Genomic DNA, 21,077 nt, shown 5'->3' with positions numbered 1-21,077 from the left:
AAATCCAAAGCTGGTGCTTGGTCCCTTCAAGCCCGGTGTGCATTGCATAGGTCCTGGCAATTCTGGCTGTCTGGGGGGATGACTCATTTTGCTTTAGTTTTCCATTAAGTGATGTTGGGAAAGACGAGCAAGACAAACTTGTGTGTTAATTATTTCTATGTGTACACCTTTAAAAAACCACAGAGGCTCATGATTTTTGGTAGGTGTGACATGAAAGGGGGGAGAGGTTGATGAATGGATGAATAGAGTCAGGAAGGCCCTGCTGCCTCTGCCTAGCCCATCCCGCCGTGGAGAGCTCAGCCTTGCTCTCCACCGTCCTCTGGTCCAGGACAGACTCTTTCGGGGCAGGATGTGCTGCTGGCCGGCCGCCATGGAGCATCGCCTTCCCGGGGCTGCAAGAGCCTGTCCCCGCCGTGGGGAGGGAGGCTCACAGTCCCCACGCCCCCGGGACAGGCACGGCACCGGCGGCTGCGAACCCACTCACCCCATGACAAAGATTTTGCAATACTGGGACTAAATTATCACGTACGAAGTCGTGTATTGCTTGGTGGTGCTTCAAATTATAGCTGCAGAGTTCAAGCCCTTAGTGAAAATTTTGTCAGCTTTCAGTAACAGTTTTAAACCGAAAAAAAAAAAAATCTGTTGAGTACCCAAACTCGGATTTTTTTTTTAGTAAAAATGTCATCGCTGTCATTAAATATAAATTTTAGGTTTATACGGAAAATAGTGTATTTTCTGCACATGAAGGGACGTTAAAATCTTAATGTGTCCAGCTGATACGGCGATATGTAAGAACTAGATGATCTTCCAAGCTATGCTTTACACACACAGCATGACACATTGGAATAGGTGCCTCTGGATGCGCTTTTCCTGGCGCCTCTGCCGCGGCTGTGCGTGCGCTCGTCAGCTTGTACCACACACAGATTTGCCACTCGGCTCCGGGTCGGGAAGGATGTTTGATGATCCTCCTGGCTGGGAGACCTCCCGCGTGTGCATCTGTCCGTGCGTCCGTGTGTCCGTGTTGAGTTGCGCCCGGCTGTTCGCGCTCTCCGCGGACAAAGTCGTCTCCCGTTCAGGAGCGCGGCAGCTCGCAAAGTGTGAATAATTTTCAGCGAGGAGTTACACTAAATGGGAAAGCTTTTAGCACATTATCCGCTGGCAATTGGACTATAATCTAATTGTCAGCCCTCGGGTCTTAATAGAGCCTTTCTCTTTCCACCATCGGATTTGCATCTGGGAGATCCCTAATAGGTTTAAAATGCCTCGCATTTTGCTCCAATAAGCCACCTTCTCGCTGTAGGTGACATTGAGATGTTTTTGTTGTGAAATTGGATCTCAGGTACCCGGGCTTCTGCCTTGCTGGCGCGGCTCTTTCCGCGGAGACGAGAGCATGGAGAGGCGGCAGGGGAGCGATGTCCCCGCCGGGAGCGGGGGCTGCTCCGAAATAGGGGAGCGCAAAGAGAGGGGGAATCCGGCGGACAGAGCAGTACAATTACGTGCAGCGGAGGACAAAAAAAATCTCTTGAAAGTAGGCTGATAATCTCGTGAGGTTGCAGGGGAGCAGAGCCAGAGCCAGGTAGCGCAGAGCCAAAGCCATGGCTTTGTAAAGTAGCGGTGCTCTCGCAAGGCTCGAACGGGAGAGCCGGAGACCTTGCCCGAGCGAATAAACACCTTTATTTATGCTGGAGAAACTGTTTTTATCTACAGGGGTGAAAAATAAGAAAGAGCAAAAGATTTTAACTCTTCCCTCCCGAGGCAGGAGTAAATTCAACGCCGAAGCAGCGCTGTAGGTTACCTTGGAGAGGGCTGCGGGCTGCAGGGTCAGACACACGCCCGGGCAGCAGCGGGCGAGCAGCGCTCGGGGTGGGACGGCGGCACGGAGGGTCTCGGCAGCGGCACCCCGCACCCGTAGGCTCCCAGTTAAAGGGAATCGCGGTCCTTGCCCTCCGCACAGGCTGCGGATCCGGAGGGGAGACGGGGAACTAACGGAGGAGGAGGGGTGGAGGCAAATGCCAGGTTATCCCAAGGGACAGCCGCGAGAAGAGCGGGTGTCAGCTGGGCTCGGTGCCGGGCCCGTTTTCGGGGCGCAGCCCCGCACAGGTTTGTCTCTGCCGCGTGAAGTGTGCGGCGTGGGCGCTTTTGCGGGATCAAAAAAAGAGTAAAAGGGCAACGGCCCCTCATCACTACGCGAAAGAGTTGCTTTAATCCTGAGCGCGGTTCCCTGCCCGGTGCGCCCCTCTCCGCACACCCCGCCCGCCTGCGGGCCTGCGCGGCCGCGCAGCGCCGGAGCTCTTGTCACACAGGCGAAGGCGCACCTGAAAGCATCCCTCTGGACCTAGGCTGCTCGGCGGGTTTCTGCGGTTTTTCTGTCCCTCGTGTGTCGTTCCCGTCGTGATTTGTGTAGGTGAGGAAAGGGCCGGGAAGAAGCGGCGCTCATGGTTTTCACGGGATCGAGCTTTCTCCCTGGTTTGTCAGGGATCAGAGAGGGGTTTTGGAAGCGGGCTGCAAGCTCCCTGTTTGAAACCTGACGGCGAAACTGAGACCTAATCCTGATTAAAGCTGGGAACCGAACGAGCGAGATGAGGTGTGCAGCGATTGCCGCACTCTGCTTCTTGCTGGTGCACAAGAGAGTAAGGAGCTTTTTGAGCAAAGTAAAATGGGGGGGGGGGGGAAGTATTTTGAAAGAGTTATGAAGCCTAATGAATGTCTCTGCCACAGCAGGCTGACCCCAGCAACAAACACATGGATTTGCTAGATTAAAAACAAATCTGCAGTGTAGATTGTATGTCCTTCATATACGGGTAAACAATAACGAAGGATTTAATTGAAACGAGTTCAAGCGAGGCAACCGCCCTGCTGGGGAGCAGCAGCGTTGGTAACTCTGCTCTCGGGAGGGGTCGGTGCAGCGGTGACAGCCGCTCTGTGCCTGGGCGCGGCGGGGACTGGCAGCTCCGGTTCGCATCCCCTGGGAAGAGCGCGCGGACGTTTCTAAACACATCTACTTGGCTGGGAAAGCAGAGAGGCATCAAGAGCTTTGGGGTAGTAGTGTATTCCCCTGCCACCCCCTGGTCTCTGGAAGCCGGCCCGTCGCCGGAGAGGGCCGTGGGCAGGGACGGCAAAGCAGCCCGGGGAAGCCGCGCTCGGGTTGCCTGATCCCTGTGTCTCCCCAGTTCGGCCCCGGCGGGGGAGGGAGCCGTAGCGAGGATTAGACGGCCGGAGTTGAGACCCATTCCCTGCCCACGGGAAAGGAGGGCGTCCTCTGGGCGTCTAGACAAGGCTCATTTCTGTATCGGAGGCGGAGCGAGGGAAAAAAAACCCTAAAAAAATACAGATTCTCGTCGGATAGAGCGAAAAATTGCATGGCATAACCAAGTAAAAGAAAAGCCATCCCATGTGGGCATCCCCGTTTAAAATAAAATAAAACGAAGCTCCTGGTTTCTTTCCACCCCGTTTTTTTTTTACCTCCAAGGTACAAGCAGAGATCTGCAAGTCCCCAAAGCCAGTTCCTCTCCCCGGGGGAAACCTCCTGCCCGGAGGTGACCGGCAGCCCCGTCCCAGCTCCACGGCCGCGCCGCGGCCTCGGTTGCCCCTCGCCCTCCGCGCCCGGGCGCGCCGTGCCCCGCTCACCGCGCAGCGCTTTCCCCGCCGCGGCCGCGTCCTCCTCCCCCGGGACTGGAAATCCCGCGGCCAGGGAGAGCAGAAATCGGTCCGAGCCGCCTCAGCTGCCGAGGCGGTGTTTCTCAGACGGACACACAGAAATATCCAGAGGCACCCACCGCCCCTCTCCCCTCAGCCCCGATGGACCGGGGACAGCCCCTGCTAGGGGCAGGTATGTTACGACCTCACTGCTGAGGGACGCAAATAAGCAAAGGAAAAAGAAAGGTTGTTTTGGGGGTTTTGGTTGTTTAGGGGTTTTTTCGGTTTTGATTTGTTGGTTTTTTTTTTTTTTTATTTTTGAGGGTTTGGTTTTTTTTTTTTTTATAGGGTCTGCCATTACTTTGATAGGTTTTATTATCCTTACTTGCGCGGCGGGCACAGTAGGTAGGAAACCAAAGGAGACTTTAGCATCCCTGTTACCAGCAGAGGAAAGGTGAAGAGGATAACTTCCCCGGCTGTTTGTACCGTCCTTTGCCTGTCTTTTCAGGCCGGACCCTGCTTTTCAGGTAGGGCCAAGGGAGCGCAGGGCCGGGAGCTCGGCATCCCCGTCCCGCCGCCCCTCGCACGCCCGGAGAGGTCCCAGGAGCGCGCAGGGAAACCGGACCCGTATTTGGCGGGATGTCCCTCGGGATACAGTGGTAAAGCGTTGAGGGGACTTTTTGTTTGTTGTTGGTCTTTGGGGTATTTTTTTTAAGATTGGTGTCGGCAGAACCTCTCGTCTCTGTTTCCCTGTGTCAAGCAAGATTCGATGCTTGGTGAGCTGACCCTCCCGGCTGGCCGGCCGCGGGGCTGGCTGGGCTCTCCCCTTTCGCCCTTCTCCTCTCGCTAATGCCTGAGGCGAGACCCCAGACCGCTGTGGGCCACGCCGAAATCCTCTGCCAGACGCTTTAGGCTCTTCTAAATAGGCACGTCCCGTTTGCGATAGATATTCTATCTATTAGCAAATCCAGGTAACAAAAGGGCAAACTGCAGTTGGCTCTCGCTGATCTCAAAGCGATAAAGCACTGTTTCGTCCTCCCCACTCCACTGGCCGGGCAGGGTGACCCAAATAATTCTTTCTCCATAACAATTAATTAAATGTAGTAGGAATGGGATCGACACCGGGTATATATGGCTCTTGGCACGAGCCTGCATAATAAGAGTGCTTGGATTCTGTTCTAGATTTAGAAGGTGGAACTTCATTGATAAAGTTACACGTCCTCTTGTGAGTCGTTCTAGAGAGTAAATATCTTCAGCGATATTTTTATTTAAAGGTATTTTATTTAAACGCACCGCTTTTCTTTATTTAATTTATTCATGAGAGTATGTTTACATTGTATGTGTGAAGGAGCACTGGTGAGAAACTTACTTAAATCACTGCCTTGGAATAAGCTATCGTTGGTACCATCAACCCGTCCCGACTTTCTCTGTCTTATGTGCCTGATCAATACCATCTATTTCGGCGCAGCCGATGAAACGGATTTGAAGAAAACTGTGCGATCAGCGGCCCACGCACTGGTTGGGCTGGGAAGGGAATGCTGCAAGGGTCTCACCTGGAGTCGGTGGGGGGAGTACATCTCACCGGGATGACAATATTTGGGATCCGGTGCAGCAAAACCAAGGGTACGATCAGCCTTAAGGGACATTCTGTCCCAACAGAAAGCACACAACGACAAAAACGGCTGCTTTCAAAGCTGCGGTCTTTTAATATTTGAATGCAAAAGAGAAAACTGACGCTCACACACACGTACCAGAAAAAAAATCACAATTACATTTCATCCTTTCAAGCGCCTCTCCGCCGTGTCTTGCCTCGGCAAAGCGAATAGCCTAGGGACCTTCTCGGGAGCATCCCTGGCCGCACGGCCTGCCCCTCCTTCCCGCCCCCGGGGCTCGGAGCAGCGGATGGCGCTTCCCGGGCCGCAGCCGGGGCCCGGCGGGGAGCGGCGCTGGGGTGCCCAAAGGGGAGCGGCTGCGGGGAGCTGTCCCGAGGGCCGGCCGCCCCCTCCCCACCCTGCGGGCGGGCAGAGCCCTCCCCTCTTCTCCCTCTTCTCCTCTCCCTCCCCTCCTTCTGTCCGTGCCTCCTCCTCCTGCTGCTGCTGCTGCTCCTGCTGCCCGCCTCCGCCCCCTCCCCCGCGGCCGGGCCGGGCCGGGCCGGGGCCCTTGACGTGTCCCGGCGCCGATTGGCCGCCGGCCGATAGGATCTCCGCGGCCCCGCGTTAAGGCGGGGGAGCGCTCGGCGCCGGGAGCAGAGCGCTCCCGGTATCCCGGCTCCGCCATCCCGGCCGGTCCTGCCCTGCCCCCCGCCCCGTCCGGGCAGCGCCGCACCGAGCCGCGTCCCCGCGCAGTGGCCATGGAGTACACGCCGCCCCCCAAGCCGCAGCTCTCCTCCCGGGCCAACGCCTTCTCCATCGCCGCGCTCATGTCGAGCGGCAGCTCCAAGGACAAGGAGTCCCCCGAGAGCACTATCAAGCCTCTGGGTGAGTGGGGACGGGGGTGTCCGTGGGGTCCGTCCGTCTGTCCTGTCCGCTCTGGTTCACCCTTCTCAGCGCTCCGGCAGCCGGGCCGGGCAGCGGCGCGTCCCCCCTGCGCGAAGGCTTCCCCTGCGGAGGGGAAAGCAGCACCACCTAAGCTTGAAGGTTGAGTGCCGTCATCACCCACGGTCGTTTTGAGGCTGTTTATAGCATGAAGAGTTTCCTAAATTCCTCTAGTTTCAGTTATGCCTTTTATTTATCCAGCTTCGCCATTTGCACAATAATCCCACACCCTAAGGTAGTTCAATTTCTCTTCGCTGACATGAAATGAATCTCTTAAATGGATATTGCAAAACCACCCTGGTTCTGAAGTGAACTTAGAGACGCTCCGTTGTCGTGCCGAGGCTTACAAGGAGTAGTAAAATTTGTGCGTAGAACTGAAAATCCCTTCACTCCGCAGCTCCTCGATGTAGGCTCATATAGGCTGTTTTGCTCTACACAGACCGGGAGGAGTTTTTTGTAAGCATTTGTGATTTTCGGGTAAGCGCTTTCGCTCTATTCGGTTGCCTCGATTCAGAATCCTGAGTGCTTTTAAAAAACACGAACATCTCCTCCTCCTCCCCCCCTCCAAGTTTCTGCGGTTTGTCATCCTTGCGTGTATCCAGGAGTTCGCAGAAAACTACAAAATATGTGTTAAGCTTTCAGGGCGCCAATGAACAGGATTACGCTCAATCTTAAAAGAATTTAGAAAAGGCAACTCCTCAGCGTCTTCTGCACCTAATCAACTGTCTCAAAAGATTTCACATAGCTTAGGGATTCATTGAGAACTTCAGTTTTAAGTCTGGGCGCTAATGTAGGCCGGGAACGTTGTAGCATTCCCGGTCGGCGTATTTACATGGATTTGTGTTAAACTTTGTGGCAGTGGGGTTGGTTTGGTTTTTGGGTTTTGTTTTGTATTTTTCCTGAAAATGCTTATTTAATTTAACTTTTCAAAAATGTTTAACCCCTTCCCTCATGTCGCTCAACTAAAAATCGAAGGGAAAGGACTGCCTGTGACTCGGTTTTTATTGACTGGAGCTTTAGGCAAAACCTTTCCCTGGAGGGGCAGGGCGCGTTCGTGCTCCTCCCGTTCTTTGGCGCCGGGCGGCCGATCCGCCGCCGCATCCCGGTGCCGCACGGCGGGGCCGGGCAGAGCCCTCGCAGCCCTGCTCCCTCCCGGCCTCGCCTCCGGCGGAAACTCCCAAGGGAGCTGCTGAAGCGCCCGAAGCCTCCCGGGGCTTGCGGGGGCGGGCGGCGGAGCCAGGCGCGGCGGGCGGCCCGCGGCGGCAGCAGCTTCTGCACCCGCGTAGGTTGCGCGGCCGCACGCAGCTCCTCCGGGGCCTGTTTCTCCAAAGGAGCGGGCTCAGGGTCAGCTAACTGGCTGGGATAAAGGCAGAGCCAGCTTTCCGGGCGGGTGACCCCGTGCCCGCTGTTTCATTAGTATTTGGGGTTCGCTTCCCCGCGAAGGAAGCGCGAAGCCTGCGCGGCCGCGGTCGAGCTCCTTCTGCTTTGCGCTCTCTGCCAGCGGCGCAATCCAGGAGCAGCGTCCCGTGCCTCCCCAGCGTGACCCTGGCCCTCGGCAGCCCCTCGGCGCCCAACGCTCCCGTTTTAATGAGAATTAGTGACCTTTCCGTGGAAGCCCTCGGTTGGCGGGGGGCAGCGCGCAGGGCTGGCTCTGCCCCGCCGTGCCCCGCGGAGCGGATCGCGGCCGGGCGGCGGCGGCGCCGGGGCCGGGCTGCTCCCGCCGTCCCCCGAGAGTCCCTCCCGGTGCGCCGCTGCGGGCTCTTCCCGGAGCTCCTCTCCCAAAATCAACATCCCTCAAATGATGAGCGGACGCCTAAATAACGGGCCGGGTGTGCGAGGGCAGTTAAGCGATACATGCCTTTCATATATATAATATATATTTAAGTATCTTGTCTCTGTGATCCTATTGTCCTGGCTGAATCCCCTCTTTCTCTCTTTCTCTTTTTCTGTCTCTCTCTTTTTCTTCACACCCTGCAGAACAATTCGTTGAGAAATCCTCCTGCGCCCAGCCTTTGAGTGATTTATCCAGCCTGGATCCTCACGGGGATTTTAGCAGCAGCCCTTCCTCCCTGTGCACCGAGCCCCTCATCCCCACCACCCCCATCATCCCCAGCGAGGAGATGGCCAAAATCTCCTGCAGCCTGGAGACCAAAGAGCTCTGGGACAAGTTTCATGAACTGGGTACCGAGATGATCATCACCAAATCCGGGAGGTAAGGCTGGGCAGCCCCGGGGTTTCCCTCCGCGCATCTTTAGAAAAGCGGCTTTGGACAGGGAGAAAAAGGGCAAAGTTACCGAAACCCCGCAGGTTTTTTTTTTTGTATCGGGAGAACAGCACGGTGGGGTTAAGGGGAGGAGGAGGAGGGTGAAGCTCCATATTTGCCGCAGCCCCTCGGCGGGCCCCGCTGGGGCAGAGGGAGAAGCGGCCGGGCCGGAGCGAGGTGCGGTGCGCTGCGGCGGGGCCGGCTGAAATCCATGCGGGGCGTCCTGGCGGCGGGGAAGAAGAGTTGTTCCCGTAATAATCAGGTTTGTGACTAAAATCCTGCGGTGATTTTGGGGCGCTGGGTTGTTACAGACCGAGGGAAACGCGGGGTCGTGGGGAAGTGATCCTGTCGGAGCTTGGTTTGGTTTGTTCTTTTCTCTCGGTTGCAAAAATGCGCAAAAGAATTTCAGGCTTTCTTCTTACCTCAAACTATGCCGTTTCTTCAGTAAAGCTTGTGGGGTTTGGGTCAGTCAAACGCAGTCTGGAGGAGCCAAATGTTTTTCGGGGTTTTTAATCCCCAAAGTTACTTTTTATGAACGTAGTTGCCTGAAGATTTTTTTTTTCCCCTTAACTGATAAGATCTATCGGTATGTGTTTTTATTTTTAAAAAATAGGTGTAAAACATTCAATATAAAGTTCAATATTTTAAACTGTCAAAAATTATTTAACTTTATTTCTGGTCTACAGGATAACCTTATGTTTTAAAATAGTGTTTTGTCAAAACAGTACAGAAAATAAATGGTTTAGTTTTGAAAATTCCGTTCAAAAATATTGCGAACAGGCTCAAGAAAACACTCACGTAAAATATGTGAAAATAACAACGGAAATAATTTTGGAATATTTCTCTTACAGTAATATGGATCCCACAAAATATAAATAATGAAAGAAAATCCAAGTTCCTAAGTATCTATGTACCTCAGCTACAACTATTTTCTGAAATCGTTGTGTGCTTTAAACTGTCAGGCAAATAGTATATTTCTCCTTTCCGTATTCACTTTTAACAGTGTTTTTCTTTTTGCTCCCCAAATATAATTTCGATTTCAAGCTGCTTTTTGTCTCCTTATTAGAGAGACACAAGATCTAACTCCCGTCATGTGGAAGAAAATCAATACGTGCTTTAAGATTTTGCAGGGGATTCAAATATAATTCTTACTTTTAGCAGCTTTTCAGATGCTTTGTTATTTCTGTTCTCTGCCCAAGTATTTATTTTCTGATTTGCCTTTTTTTTAGGAGAATGTTTCCTACGATCAGAGTTTCCTTCTCGGGAGTGGATCCTGAGGCCAAGTATATTGTGTTAATGGATATAGTTCCTGTGGACAATAAAAGATATAGATATGCCTACCACAGGTCTTCCTGGTTAGTGGCTGGAAAAGCTGACCCTCCTCTCCCTGCAAGGTTTGTAGATTTTATTGCTGGTCTTTTATTTCTCTTTACTATTATTTTCCCCTTCACAAAATATCTTGTATTAATCTTTCCATTCTGTTTGCAAACAGTGCTCTGAGATTTTGAGTCCGTGTTCAACAGAGCTGGTTACAAAATTCTGATTACAATTTTAGTGTTGCAAAATCTGGCTTCAGATCTCTGCTTGAGATTTGATTTATACTGAGTATTCCAAGATATGCAGAATTTGGTTAAGAGTTCTTTTACACATACCGGGATTTCAATTTTTTTTTTATTTAAGTTTGTCATGATTCAAATAAGAAAACTTAAAAAAGAAAAAAAGTGTCCCTTGGATTTACCCCCCCCCCCCCCCCCCCCCCAATATTTGACCTCATAATTTAAAGCAACCCAGGCGTCACCAGCCAAGCCAAAAGAGGAATAAATTGCAGCTCATTGCTGTTTGTGCTTGAAATTATATTATTTCTGTAACATACCCAGCATTTGCTAACCAACGATTTTATTCTTGATTTTAATCATCTCTTAGGCAGCGGGAAAAGTACAGATCAGTTCCTCAGTTACTTTTCTTTTTGTTGAAAGATTGCATATTCTGAGACATCAGGAAAAAACCCCTCTGTAAAATAAATCCTCTACAATAAATTCCCTTTTCTCTACAGAAACAAATGCTTTAGAAATTTAATTTCTAAAATAATTCCATTAATGCAATTAATGACTGATTCCTTTAAGCACTGGGCAACTGAGGCTGCAGCGCTGGGCTGTACAGTGGGAGGGCAGGTCAAGGGAGACCCACACTTCATCGTATTCAGCCCAGCACTTCCGTACCTACTTCAGTCCCCAAGGCCAGTGAGCCTGCAGCACATGTCGAAGGGCTTTGCTGAGTCAGAGCCGGAGATATGGAAATAACGTGGATGGAGCCTCTCTGGCTTCAAAGAAACTTTTTGCGGAGGGCTCCCTGCAGGAGCACAGATCTGCTCCAGGTGGCTTAGCCTGGGGTTAAGAACTTGCTTATTACAGAGGCAGAAATTATAAGTGAAACACAAGAAATGGAAACCAATTTTTTTTTTTTTTGGTGTGTGAGTATAGGCACCAAATTCTGCGTGACTTCCTTATATAAATAGTTGAACTGAAATCTTGGTGACTGGTGATCTCTGGAAGGCTGTTCAGGGGAGTAAACAAACAAAAAGCGCAAGCAGAGAAGGTGTGATTAAAGACAGCAACCTAGGAGTTATGTCTGCTTTGTTTTCATGGCCAAAAACTCCTTCTTGCAGTGTGGTTAACGTCTGAGGGCTTCATTTGACGTATTGTAATAGGCACTGATCAAAACCCAAAGAAAAAACACAGATCCTGCTCCAAAGGAGTCAGCATCAAAAGAAGAAATAACAGAAGAACAGAAATAATTTTAAGGCAGTGTTTCCCCCCTTCTTATTTTTCTGTTCATGCCCCTTTTGGGGTACCTTTAAATAGATTTCTAATTCACACTCTCTCTGGCATAGACTTGTTCAACAAGGAAATATTGGAACGTAAGACAAGAGACTGGAATAATTAGCGATTGCCCTACTGAGTATTGGATAAAACCTTCTTGAAGTTTAACAGTTATTTTTATTGTACTGCAGTAACTTTTGGGAGTCCTCAGCAGATAAATGCCCCTATGTGGAAATCCGTGCTGTTCCATTTTCAGGATGCTTTGCCCCCATGTGTGAATGTACACCTTTCCTGCTTCATTTTCAGGATGCTTAGTTAAACAGACTATTGATCAGAGCACAGGCAGAGGCTTTTTTCCTTTGTGTAGACAGCACTTACATAGACATTTATGCACTTTGTCCTCCTTATACTTCTCTTTGGTGGGAAAAAGGATATCAAGAGGTTCAGCGTGCCAGTGTTTGCATTACCAGTGCTTCTTCTAGAGTGTTAATGTATCTTTTCAGATGGGAGCCCTCAGTCTTGCTTGAAAAGATTAAAAGTAGTTCTCCTCCCATCTTGAAACGAGTTTGGTCCTGCTTCACTAACAAAACCCTTAATGAAGTTATGATTTCTTGTCTTCCAAATGCAGGGTTTTAGCTCTCCCTGCTTGAGGAGTGTCAGTGAGAGGTGTGTGTGTGTGTTTTAGTGTCTGGGAGCTGGTAGCAAGGTACTTACTCCCCACATACATCATTGCCTGCATCTGCCCAGGCACAGTGACATCAGGGGAATAATTCAGGAGTTGCATTGTGCCTGGGTGTAAGACTTTGCAGGATTGAACCAGTTTGATGGTTTTACTCTATCCATTATACAAATAACTTTCAACACTATGACAGTTTTGTAGGTTTTTTTGGAGTTTTTGGGGTTTTTTTTTCAAATTAATAAGTATTCTGTGATTCTGTTTGAAAGATTAGCCCTTCAGGGAACTTTCTATTAAAACCAGTTTTATCCTTGTCTTCCTGCTGTCAATGTTGAAGACAAGCTTATGTTGCAATGAACAAGTTTATGTTGCAATGAGCACTTAAACAAAAATACTTTTCAGAAAGTCTTTTGTAAATCTTCTAAAGTGGTATCTGGGGATAGAGTTCCTATGTGATATTTTGTGTTTTTCTTCCACATTGTTAAGACTGTGTGAAACATCAGTTCAATAATTTTCCTCATGTACCCTTATCGGATCATCTTCCTTTTTTGCCTCATTTCTTTCACTCAAAAGTTTATCACTTTTTTTTTTTTAACTGTATTTGTCTACAATAATTTGTTTAATGAACGTAGTGTTTACAGACTTATAGAAAACTCTAGGCAGGAAACCTTTAAAAGGTATTATATTTTGAGAATTATTTGAGATGTTACGCTAAATAAAAGTAGCATGCACGGGGACCAGACCATCTGTTAAAGTAAATAGAGGGAGTGCAGTGTTGCATTCCAAAATACACAAGAAAGAAGCAGTACCCAAACCTTGTGTATATCATGAATCATTATATACTGCAGAGCAAATTCACACCCAAATATGGCTCCTAAATCCTTTGTGAATCGAAGCAAGGAACCCCTCACATCTGGCTGGCCTTAGGCAGCAGATCCCAGACAAACTTCTGGGAGAGCCTCGTGTGCCACCCTGGAATGTGCACATTTATCTCACTGACCTGTTTGCTCGTGAACACTCGTGGTCTGGCCAACAACTTCTGCTTCTGAAATTGCTAAATTGCAGTGTCAGGGGTTCAGCCCTCTTCCGTGAGGTGTGCAAGCTCTGGCTGTGGGAGAAGTGTGGGAAATAGGTGTAACTCACCAGGTGGAACCCTGTGTTGCAGTGGGATTGTTGGGGTGTAGCAAATGGGCAAAGAAAAGGAAGGTCTATTATTGTATTGTATAGCAGTAATTGATATTCTGGTGCCCATCCTTCAGTGACTCTCCTGTTAACACTCTGTTTACAGGCCCTTGGTAGTTTTAAAGCAGTGCCAAGCATTAGCCGTGATGGTGTAAAACAATTGTGCTCAGCTTTTCAGCACAGGGAGGTCTTTACTCATTCCCTGCACATATTTGAAATACTTTGGCTTCTTGGTCCCAATTAGCCAAACCTTGCTGAGCCTGACACTCTGTGATGGCAGTAAACACTATTAGCTAGTATCCAGACACTCAAAATTAGGAGGCAGGCTCAATTAAAAAAAAAAAAAAAACCCACAAAAAAACCCCAAAAAAACCCCACCCAAAAACAAAACCCAAAACAAAACCATCACAAGCCTGGCTGAAAATTTGCAGGGCATGTTCGACATTCTTTTTGTTTTGCCTTCCCTAATTCATGACTCTAAATATTGAAATTTTCGCACAGTTTTTTAGAGGAAGACAAAGTTAGTTTTCATCAGAGCTAAGATTCTTTTGACATAACATGATTCCAGGTCTTGGGATTTCAGATATATCATCATTTTTTATGAGCTTTGCAGTGCAATCAGCAGAGTTGATAGCAGTGAGGATGCCTGCATGCTAGGAATATTTATTGTGACAGGAATCCTGGCTCAGCATCCCTCCCATGGACATAGCTAGAGCAGCCAAGCTGTGCTTTGGATCAATGTAAGGAAAACATCCTGCACATCTGAGGCGAGCTGTGCTGGTAAAACTTTAGTTTCACTGTGTCTTGGGGATTCTGCTGGCAAAAACAGAATACAGGATCAAATCTCCTTCCTCTTGGAGCAACAGGGCTGCTGTCCCTAGCGTCTTTGGTATGGGCATTCCTTGATTAGGGATCAGCGTGCTCTATTGGAGAGTTACGCCCCACCGTTTAGTGGTTTTTCCATTCTAAAACCGTAGCTCAACAACAAGGACAAATGTTTATCTTCCTAACCTGGCAGCTCAGTCCTGCCCCACCCACCTAATGGAAGAAAGTCATTTGTGAGGCCAAAGACATCACCCAAAATGAGAGTCAGGCCCTGAGTGAGTGATAAGCAATGCAGGCAATAGCAAACCAGGGCTGGTTTGCACTAGCTGAAGGTCTAGGCCATCACAAAAGAATGGCTGAGTTAATAATTTTCAGCAATACGTTATTCCTATAAAATCATTGCTCTTAAACAGCATGGCACTTGTAATTAGTGTAGTCATAATGTATATATCATTGTATCTGCATGTCTTCTTGCTTCCTTTTCTTCTGCTTAATTTCCCAAGTGTAGGATTGTTAATAGCAGAGCTGCAACTAATTTTTCATGTCAGACCACTGTGCTGGACTGCAGCCTTCAACCTCTTATAAACAGACGTCACCACAGCAAATGTGTGATCGAGTGCAGGTTAAAATCATTATCACGGCTTAATGTTACATATAAAGAAAAATGCATTTTTATCTGCATTCCCCCATTATCTCTGTAATGACACCATGTTTTTTCTCTTGGAGTTGTAGTCATTGTTATTTTAAGTGCTTGTTAGTACAGCTGTGGGGAAAGACATGATCAATTTTTCATTTGGGAAAAGACACAACAGGGAATGTTAATGTCTCCATTTTAGATAGCGGGATAAAATAATAGTTATGGTTAAGGAGCAGTCTAGCGCTCAGACACAGGATTCTCAGTTATGTTCCAGTGAATTAAATAAGTCATCTGCTTTACTGTCCTTCATGAATAGCTTTATTTCAGGAATTCATTAATTTGGGGGAGATGGTGTCACATTTTAGCAGCAGATCTGTATTACCCTAAGTTCTCAGGATGTTTATGCCTGGGGAACCACTGCATATCCCAAAAGCAAAATGACGTGTGCATTTTGACTGCATACAGAGGTAGTGCCCACACGTGAGCCCAGAGATGAGATTTTATTTTGAGCAGGCATTTTCCCTGTGTTTTTTAGGTTGTATGTGCACCCTGACTCCCCGTTCACAGGAGAGCAACTGCTGAAGCAGATGGTGTCCTTCGAAAAAGTCAAACTCACCAACAATGAGCTGGATCAGCATGGCCATGTGAGTAGCTCTATGGGTGGGAAAGGGAAAAGAAATCATCAAATAATTGCTTGCTTTTGCCACAGGGCTAAATGGGAGAGAGACTGCCATGGAACGAGGCTGCGATGGCCCCCATGTTGCACCTCTTTTAGCCAGCCCTTCATACTACAGGGGTAGAATATGTTGGGTGAAGCTTGAATGTGTTTGGTTTAACATGTTTAAGGGTCCTTTTGGGTTACTTTGTTGTTGAGGAACAGGCATCTTTCAAAGTCAGGATTTTCTGTAATTTCATAAGGTGGAGCCTGGTTCAATGGTTCAAATCATTCTCCTACTTCCGTCAGAAAAAAAAAATCCATCAGGGACAAGTTCAGGGTGGAGTTGAACATCAGAGCAAGGGATAGAAGGGAGGCAGAAGAGCCTTTTGTTGTGCTTCTGCTTTCATTTTGCTGTGACTTGGCAGTATGCTCTGCCACATGCCATGGCCAGCCAACCTACGTGCTTTTATACGTGTGCTTGGAAGCTCCCTGCAGGTCACTTCAGGCCACCTCTCAGGGTTGGGTCTGTCAATAAGAGATCTTTTACTTCCAGACTCATCACAGTATGGGCTCAGAGTCAGAAGAAAATACTGACCTGACACCAAAGCTGGGTCTATAGAATTATAAAACATAAGCGTGCCTCAATTGCTCTTGAAATAACTGTGGGCTACCTGCAAGTCAAGGTGCCACAGGGTGGGCTTGGGCTTCTGAAGGAGACAGGTCCCAGCTCTGCTTGGTGCCAGTTTGTTTTCCTAATCCCTGGAAGGCTGGAAGATGTTGAACAGGATTTAGAGCTGCTTGCCACAGGTTCTTGCTATGCTCCATCCGTGGGGACAACCTCTGTAGTTATCTGAGTGCCTAATGGTAGGTGGTAGGAATAGGTATTGCCTGTCCTGTTCTCTCTGTGAAAGTGCCCATAAAGTGCAGGAAAAACTAGATAGTGCTCCCAAATTGCAAAGAAAGAGCTAAAATTGTTGCCTGTGGGCTTGGTGATTCTCTCAAGGACGGCAGAAGGAGGAAGGGGATGGATTTGGAAGAATTGTCGACTGAGAACAGGGCAATTCAGTTTAGAAGAACGAGCATAAATGTAGTGTTAGTAAATGAGGTGTTGGGAAGAGAGAAATTATGTTGAATTCTAAAACATGTTCAGGGATAACGAATTCATTCAGCTGAATAATTGCTGAATACAATGTATCAGAAATCCCTTCCCTAGTGTGGTATTTATTGCCTGGACTGTGAGAGACAGTGGCCATTTGTCTCAGCTGCGTTCTGTGCAACTGTTTCTCATCCAAAAGAGGATTTTCACTCATTTCAAGAACTGAGAATTGAATCACAGCCATGACCGTTTAAAATACATCCTGGAAATAACAGCATCAAGAACAGCTGAAACCCCCAAACAAATAAACAAAAGAAAGCCCAGATAGATGCCTCTGTGTTGCTCTTTTGTAGAGATCCATCTTAGGGTATATTGTTCTTGAACCAGTCCCCACCGTTGTTCCCTTCAGGACTAGTGGAGAATGGTTTTGCTTTTTTCCTCTCTTTTATTTCATAATCTGTAGAAGGGCAAAGCTGAAGATTTGTGAGGTCTATCACCGAGTGATGATAGAGCAGTATACGTGAGCACTTAAAAAGAAGCATTTTTCATCATAACAGGGGCCATGTGTGCCTCTAATAAAGGGCTCGCAGCAGTATATTGCAAGCTAGTTAGGAGAGCTGCACTTCCCAGAAGCCCAGAGGAGTAGGAAGAAGAAGTGGGTCTGAGGAGCTGTCGGGAACACAGACATGTGGCAGAGCAAGAAGATGTAATTGTCTCAAATACAGGCAGCAGGAGAAAATGATCCCCAGTGTTTGAGACACAGCCTTCCCATTCATTTCCGGAGAAGCTGAGCTTGATCCCATTCTTTACACAAAGGCTCTGGACAGCCAACGACAATGGAAAGTTTTGTGTGCTCAGCTAAGGATAAGCACTGAAGGCTTGATCCTGTGTTGATTTGGGTGTCAGGTGTTACCCCTTCACAGAGCACTGTCTTTTTAATATTTTGTGGGGCTTTATGTTCCAAATTGGGATGTCAGGTTTTATGTGCTGCCTTACTGAAGCTATGCAAATGTCATCATTGGATGATCAGTAGAATTAAGGAAGAAATCAGTTCTCTTCAGCCTTTAAGGAGGGCTCCCTCTACTATGGCTCAAGGCATTTCCAAACTCTTATGTATGAAGAGGAGAGGAGAATTGAAACCTCCTGAAATCTCTCACTTCTGTTTGAAAGAGCCAGTCTTCACTTTTTAATTATGTTTGATAAGGCATGTTGGCTCCTGAAAAAGTTTGGATGACCCAAAAGACGTTTTTAAATACTAGTTACAGGTAGGGAAAATGGATCCAACTTAATTCCAGTTTGTTCTAGTTGTTTGCTTTCTTCACCATCCAGAAGACAGTTTTGGGTGTTAAGGTAATTGTGGTTTATTTGTAGGGTGGTTCCCTTCCTGAAAAGGAAGAAGTAGAGAAGAGAGGCATTTGTTTGTTCTAGCATATGTTTGTTTTCTCTTATTCTGAGACTTTAGGGTTGGCAAGCATTTCTGATTGTCTACCTTCAGCAGCATGTGTAACCCCAGAGTTATGCACATATTCTCCTCAAGCCTCAGGCAGAAGTCTTATCTCTGTGTGCATGGCATACTGCTCACTGCATTGAAACACTTTCAGATTATCCTTACCAGAGAAAGGAAATGGCTCCTATCTCTAGATTTTTAAAGCAAGCAAGAAATTGCCATTTTTCTGACAGTGAAATATATATGAGTGCGACATTTCCCCCCCATTTTTTTAGTGATACTTTTCACAGAGTGCTTTCTTTAGGACTTTTCATTGCCCTTCATTGGAGTGCTATCATTTCTGGTTTATGGTGAGGTGAGCCATGAGTGTATACATTATTGTAATAATGTATTTGGCATTATTTTTGGCATTTACTCAAACACATGAATCTATACAAAAGCAAACTCAAAGCTGTGAACATGTTTAATAAATAACTGTGAAAACTGAAAAGGGGTCATGGCATAGTCCCAAGGATTTATGCCCAAGTTTTTTTTAGTCAACAAGGCACAAGTTAGGAACCTTGGTGCTTTCAGAAAGAAAACTTTACATGGTAATGCTATTATTTGAAGCGGCACTCACAGCACAGTTCCTGAATTCAAAACCACCTTGGAATTTTGCAGCTGGCATCCAGATTGCCTCTGGTGGCTGGTCTGTAGCCAGTGGGAGCCAGATGCCTACAAACCTGTCTGACCTTACAGCAGTCAGGATCCTGTAAGGAGGTATCCTGGTCATCTCCCCTGACTTAGGCTGTCAGCACAAAGGTGGATGGGGTGGCTGAGGGCCTGTGGCTGCCAGCAAGTGTGTGCAGGGGGGCAGCCATGGATACATGGGCACCTGAGGTACCTCTTGGGACATGGCAGCAGGATTGTCACTGAGCTGGCATAAGGCATTTTCTGATAGCTACACCATGCAGGAGGGGACTGCTTGGACTTTGAGGCCACTCTTGGAGCCTGCTCTGTGAGGAACACCCTTTGGATCTCGCTCCTTTGGGCTGTTTTTATACGGTCCTAACACAGATATTAAGGAGTGTCTTTGTGTGTCACCAGCAGCTTGTGGGGGGGTTGGAGGTGGGGAACCACACATACAGACCCTCACATGGAGGAAATGGTGACATTTTCCTTGGTCATGGGTGTTTTGTGACCTCCTGGCTGCATTCAGTACTTGTTTTGTACATGAATGACCAGACTTGCTCTGGTGGGAACGAGAAATGTAGAGTACCATGGCAAGGGAAGTTACCCATGTGCACTCTATTTTATGGAAAACTTTCATAAGGGATTACATGGTCTTGTTTGAGAAATGTAGTTCATTCATCACAATTTGCATTCAGAGAGGAGTGAAAGGAAAGGGCATGTGTGGGAGCTGCTCTCAAGTTTTTCCTCCTTCCGCCTGACTGCTGCTCAGATGTAATGCCTTGGTGTGGATATCATGGCCATGAAAGGCAATGGAAAGCACCAAGGTCTGTGGGCCAAGCCCTCAGTAATCTCATCACCATCCACACACCCTGCTTTAAAATGTCTTTTCCATCTGCTTAGAGCACTCCAACTATCTAGGATGGCAAGACAAAATTTTACAAAGAGAGGGAAAAGTGCTAAGGATATTAAAGGCGAGGTCTGTGTCCACTGCGTGTGTTCCTATACAAAATGGTGAAGTGCTTTGAAAAAGGACCTGAGCTGGTTAAAGCAAACATGCAACACTTTTAGGATGATGGTTCACTGTCATTGCAATGTTTTTCTTGTTGCTCTGTGCCTCCCCCCAAGTCCCAGTGTGAGTCTTGCCAATATTTGGCCCCAAAGGAGCAGCAAAGAAAAACACTGATGGACATTGTAGCCGTGATAGAACTGTCTCAAAGCTCTCCACTCCAATGCAATGTGCAACCTTTCTCATTGACTTAGCATGAAATACTGCACTGCTCCTGCTATGTTTCAGCTGAAGTTAACGCTTCCTGAGGAATGCACATTAGCTATTCCAGATGTAGGGAGCTGACTGTAATGTCGTTATGGCCCCTGCAAAATAGAACCACCCACACCATTGCCAATTTTGTCTTGTGACTGTGATTATATCCAAAAGAAGGGCTGGTGTGAGCTGAGCTCTGTATTTAATTCTTATATTGTAATACTGTGGTTAGAGACCGCCAAACAGGCCTCCAGCCAGTGGTAACTAAAGCAAGGGGGACTCTTGGTTTGACTCGAGTGAACGTTGAAATTGGTTGGTTGGTACCTTGGGTTTAGAATTGTTTTGGGAGCTCGTAAACAATTATTAATGAGGATAGAATAGCAAAACCCAGTCATTTGGGGGTTCCGTACTGGTTTCCCTCCTCGCTGTCATTTTTGGTAGTCTGCGGTGACGAGCACTCCCGAAGGAGTTTGTTTTAAAGGTTTGCCACAGTGAAAGGCTACGTGGAGTTTTACTTTTGGTCAGATGGTTTGTGCTGCTGCTGGTAGGCCTTTTGGATGGGTCTAATTTTTTCCATAATTTTTTTTCTGAGGGATTTGTGGCTGTTTTCATTCTGCACATGTGCATTTTTGCAAGTGGGGGCTCTTGGCCATTAGCTTTCAGGAGTTACATAGTCACACCTGCCAACCAGGGCACACTCTGGCAGTGACTAATTCTGTATGTAAAACACCTCACCTGTAGGAACAGGTATTTATGCCTTAAGAAATGCATGTTCACCAGTGGCGTAGGAGTGAGAGGATACTAGCTTCTGGGATGCCTGCTTTTCCACCTTCATTTCCTGGAATTGCCCAAAGGAGCTGGCGAATTTGCTCTGAAAATCAGCCCTTGGCTGGGTAGATTTCAGGTGCTTCCCCTGTAGTGTTAATTAGATCTTTCTCTCCCCTCCTCCCCCTGTGGTTTTATAGCCTTTAAGGGCCCTGTCAACCTTCCTCTCAGGACAGTGCTCTGTCATTCTTCCTTGCAGATCATTCTGAACTCCATGCACAAGTACCAGCCAAGGGTGCACATCATTAAGAAGAAGGATCACACAGCTTCTTTGCTAAATCTGAAATCAGAGGAGTTCAGAACATTCATCTTTCCAGAGACAGTTTTTACTGCTGTTACTGCCTACCAGAATCAATTGGTGAGTAGAGTTGCTAATTTCCACAGATGTAACTAGATCCCACCCTGTTAAAAACTCCCTTCTGCCCAATCTAAACTAGGAAAATTTCTGCTATAACCTACCTTTCCATGCCAATCTTATTCATATTCATGAGTAATTCCTGAAGATACAGTAGTAGTACAGACTTCAAAGAACAGTAAGAATTATTC

At 47.7% G+C, this 21,077-nt stretch overlaps 1 protein-coding gene across 1 annotated transcript in view; it reads left to right on the top strand.

The window, feature by feature from the left end:
* Positions 1–5,986: 5,986 nt before the first annotated feature.
* Positions 5,987–21,077, top strand: part of TBX20 (T-box transcription factor 20) — a 34,457-nt gene continuing 19,366 nt past the window's right edge. Inside the window, exons 1-5 of the mRNA XM_054274214.1 lie at positions 5,987–6,113; positions 8,148–8,382; positions 9,663–9,827; positions 15,108–15,216; positions 20,731–20,889. Coding sequence (XP_054130189.1) covers positions 5,987–6,113; positions 8,148–8,382; positions 9,663–9,827; positions 15,108–15,216; positions 20,731–20,889 — 795 coding nt within the window. The remainder of the gene's footprint in view (positions 6,114–8,147; positions 8,383–9,662; positions 9,828–15,107; positions 15,217–20,730; positions 20,890–21,077) is intronic.

Source organism: Melozone crissalis, unplaced genomic scaffold, assembly GCF_028551555.1.
Source record: "Melozone crissalis strain CALT ecotype California unplaced genomic scaffold, PUWL_Pcris_2 ptg000016l_1, whole genome shotgun sequence".
Taxonomy (NCBI): Eukaryota; Metazoa; Chordata; class Aves; order Passeriformes; family Passerellidae; genus Melozone; species Melozone crissalis.
This window is presented reverse-complemented; position numbering and strand designations above follow the sequence as displayed.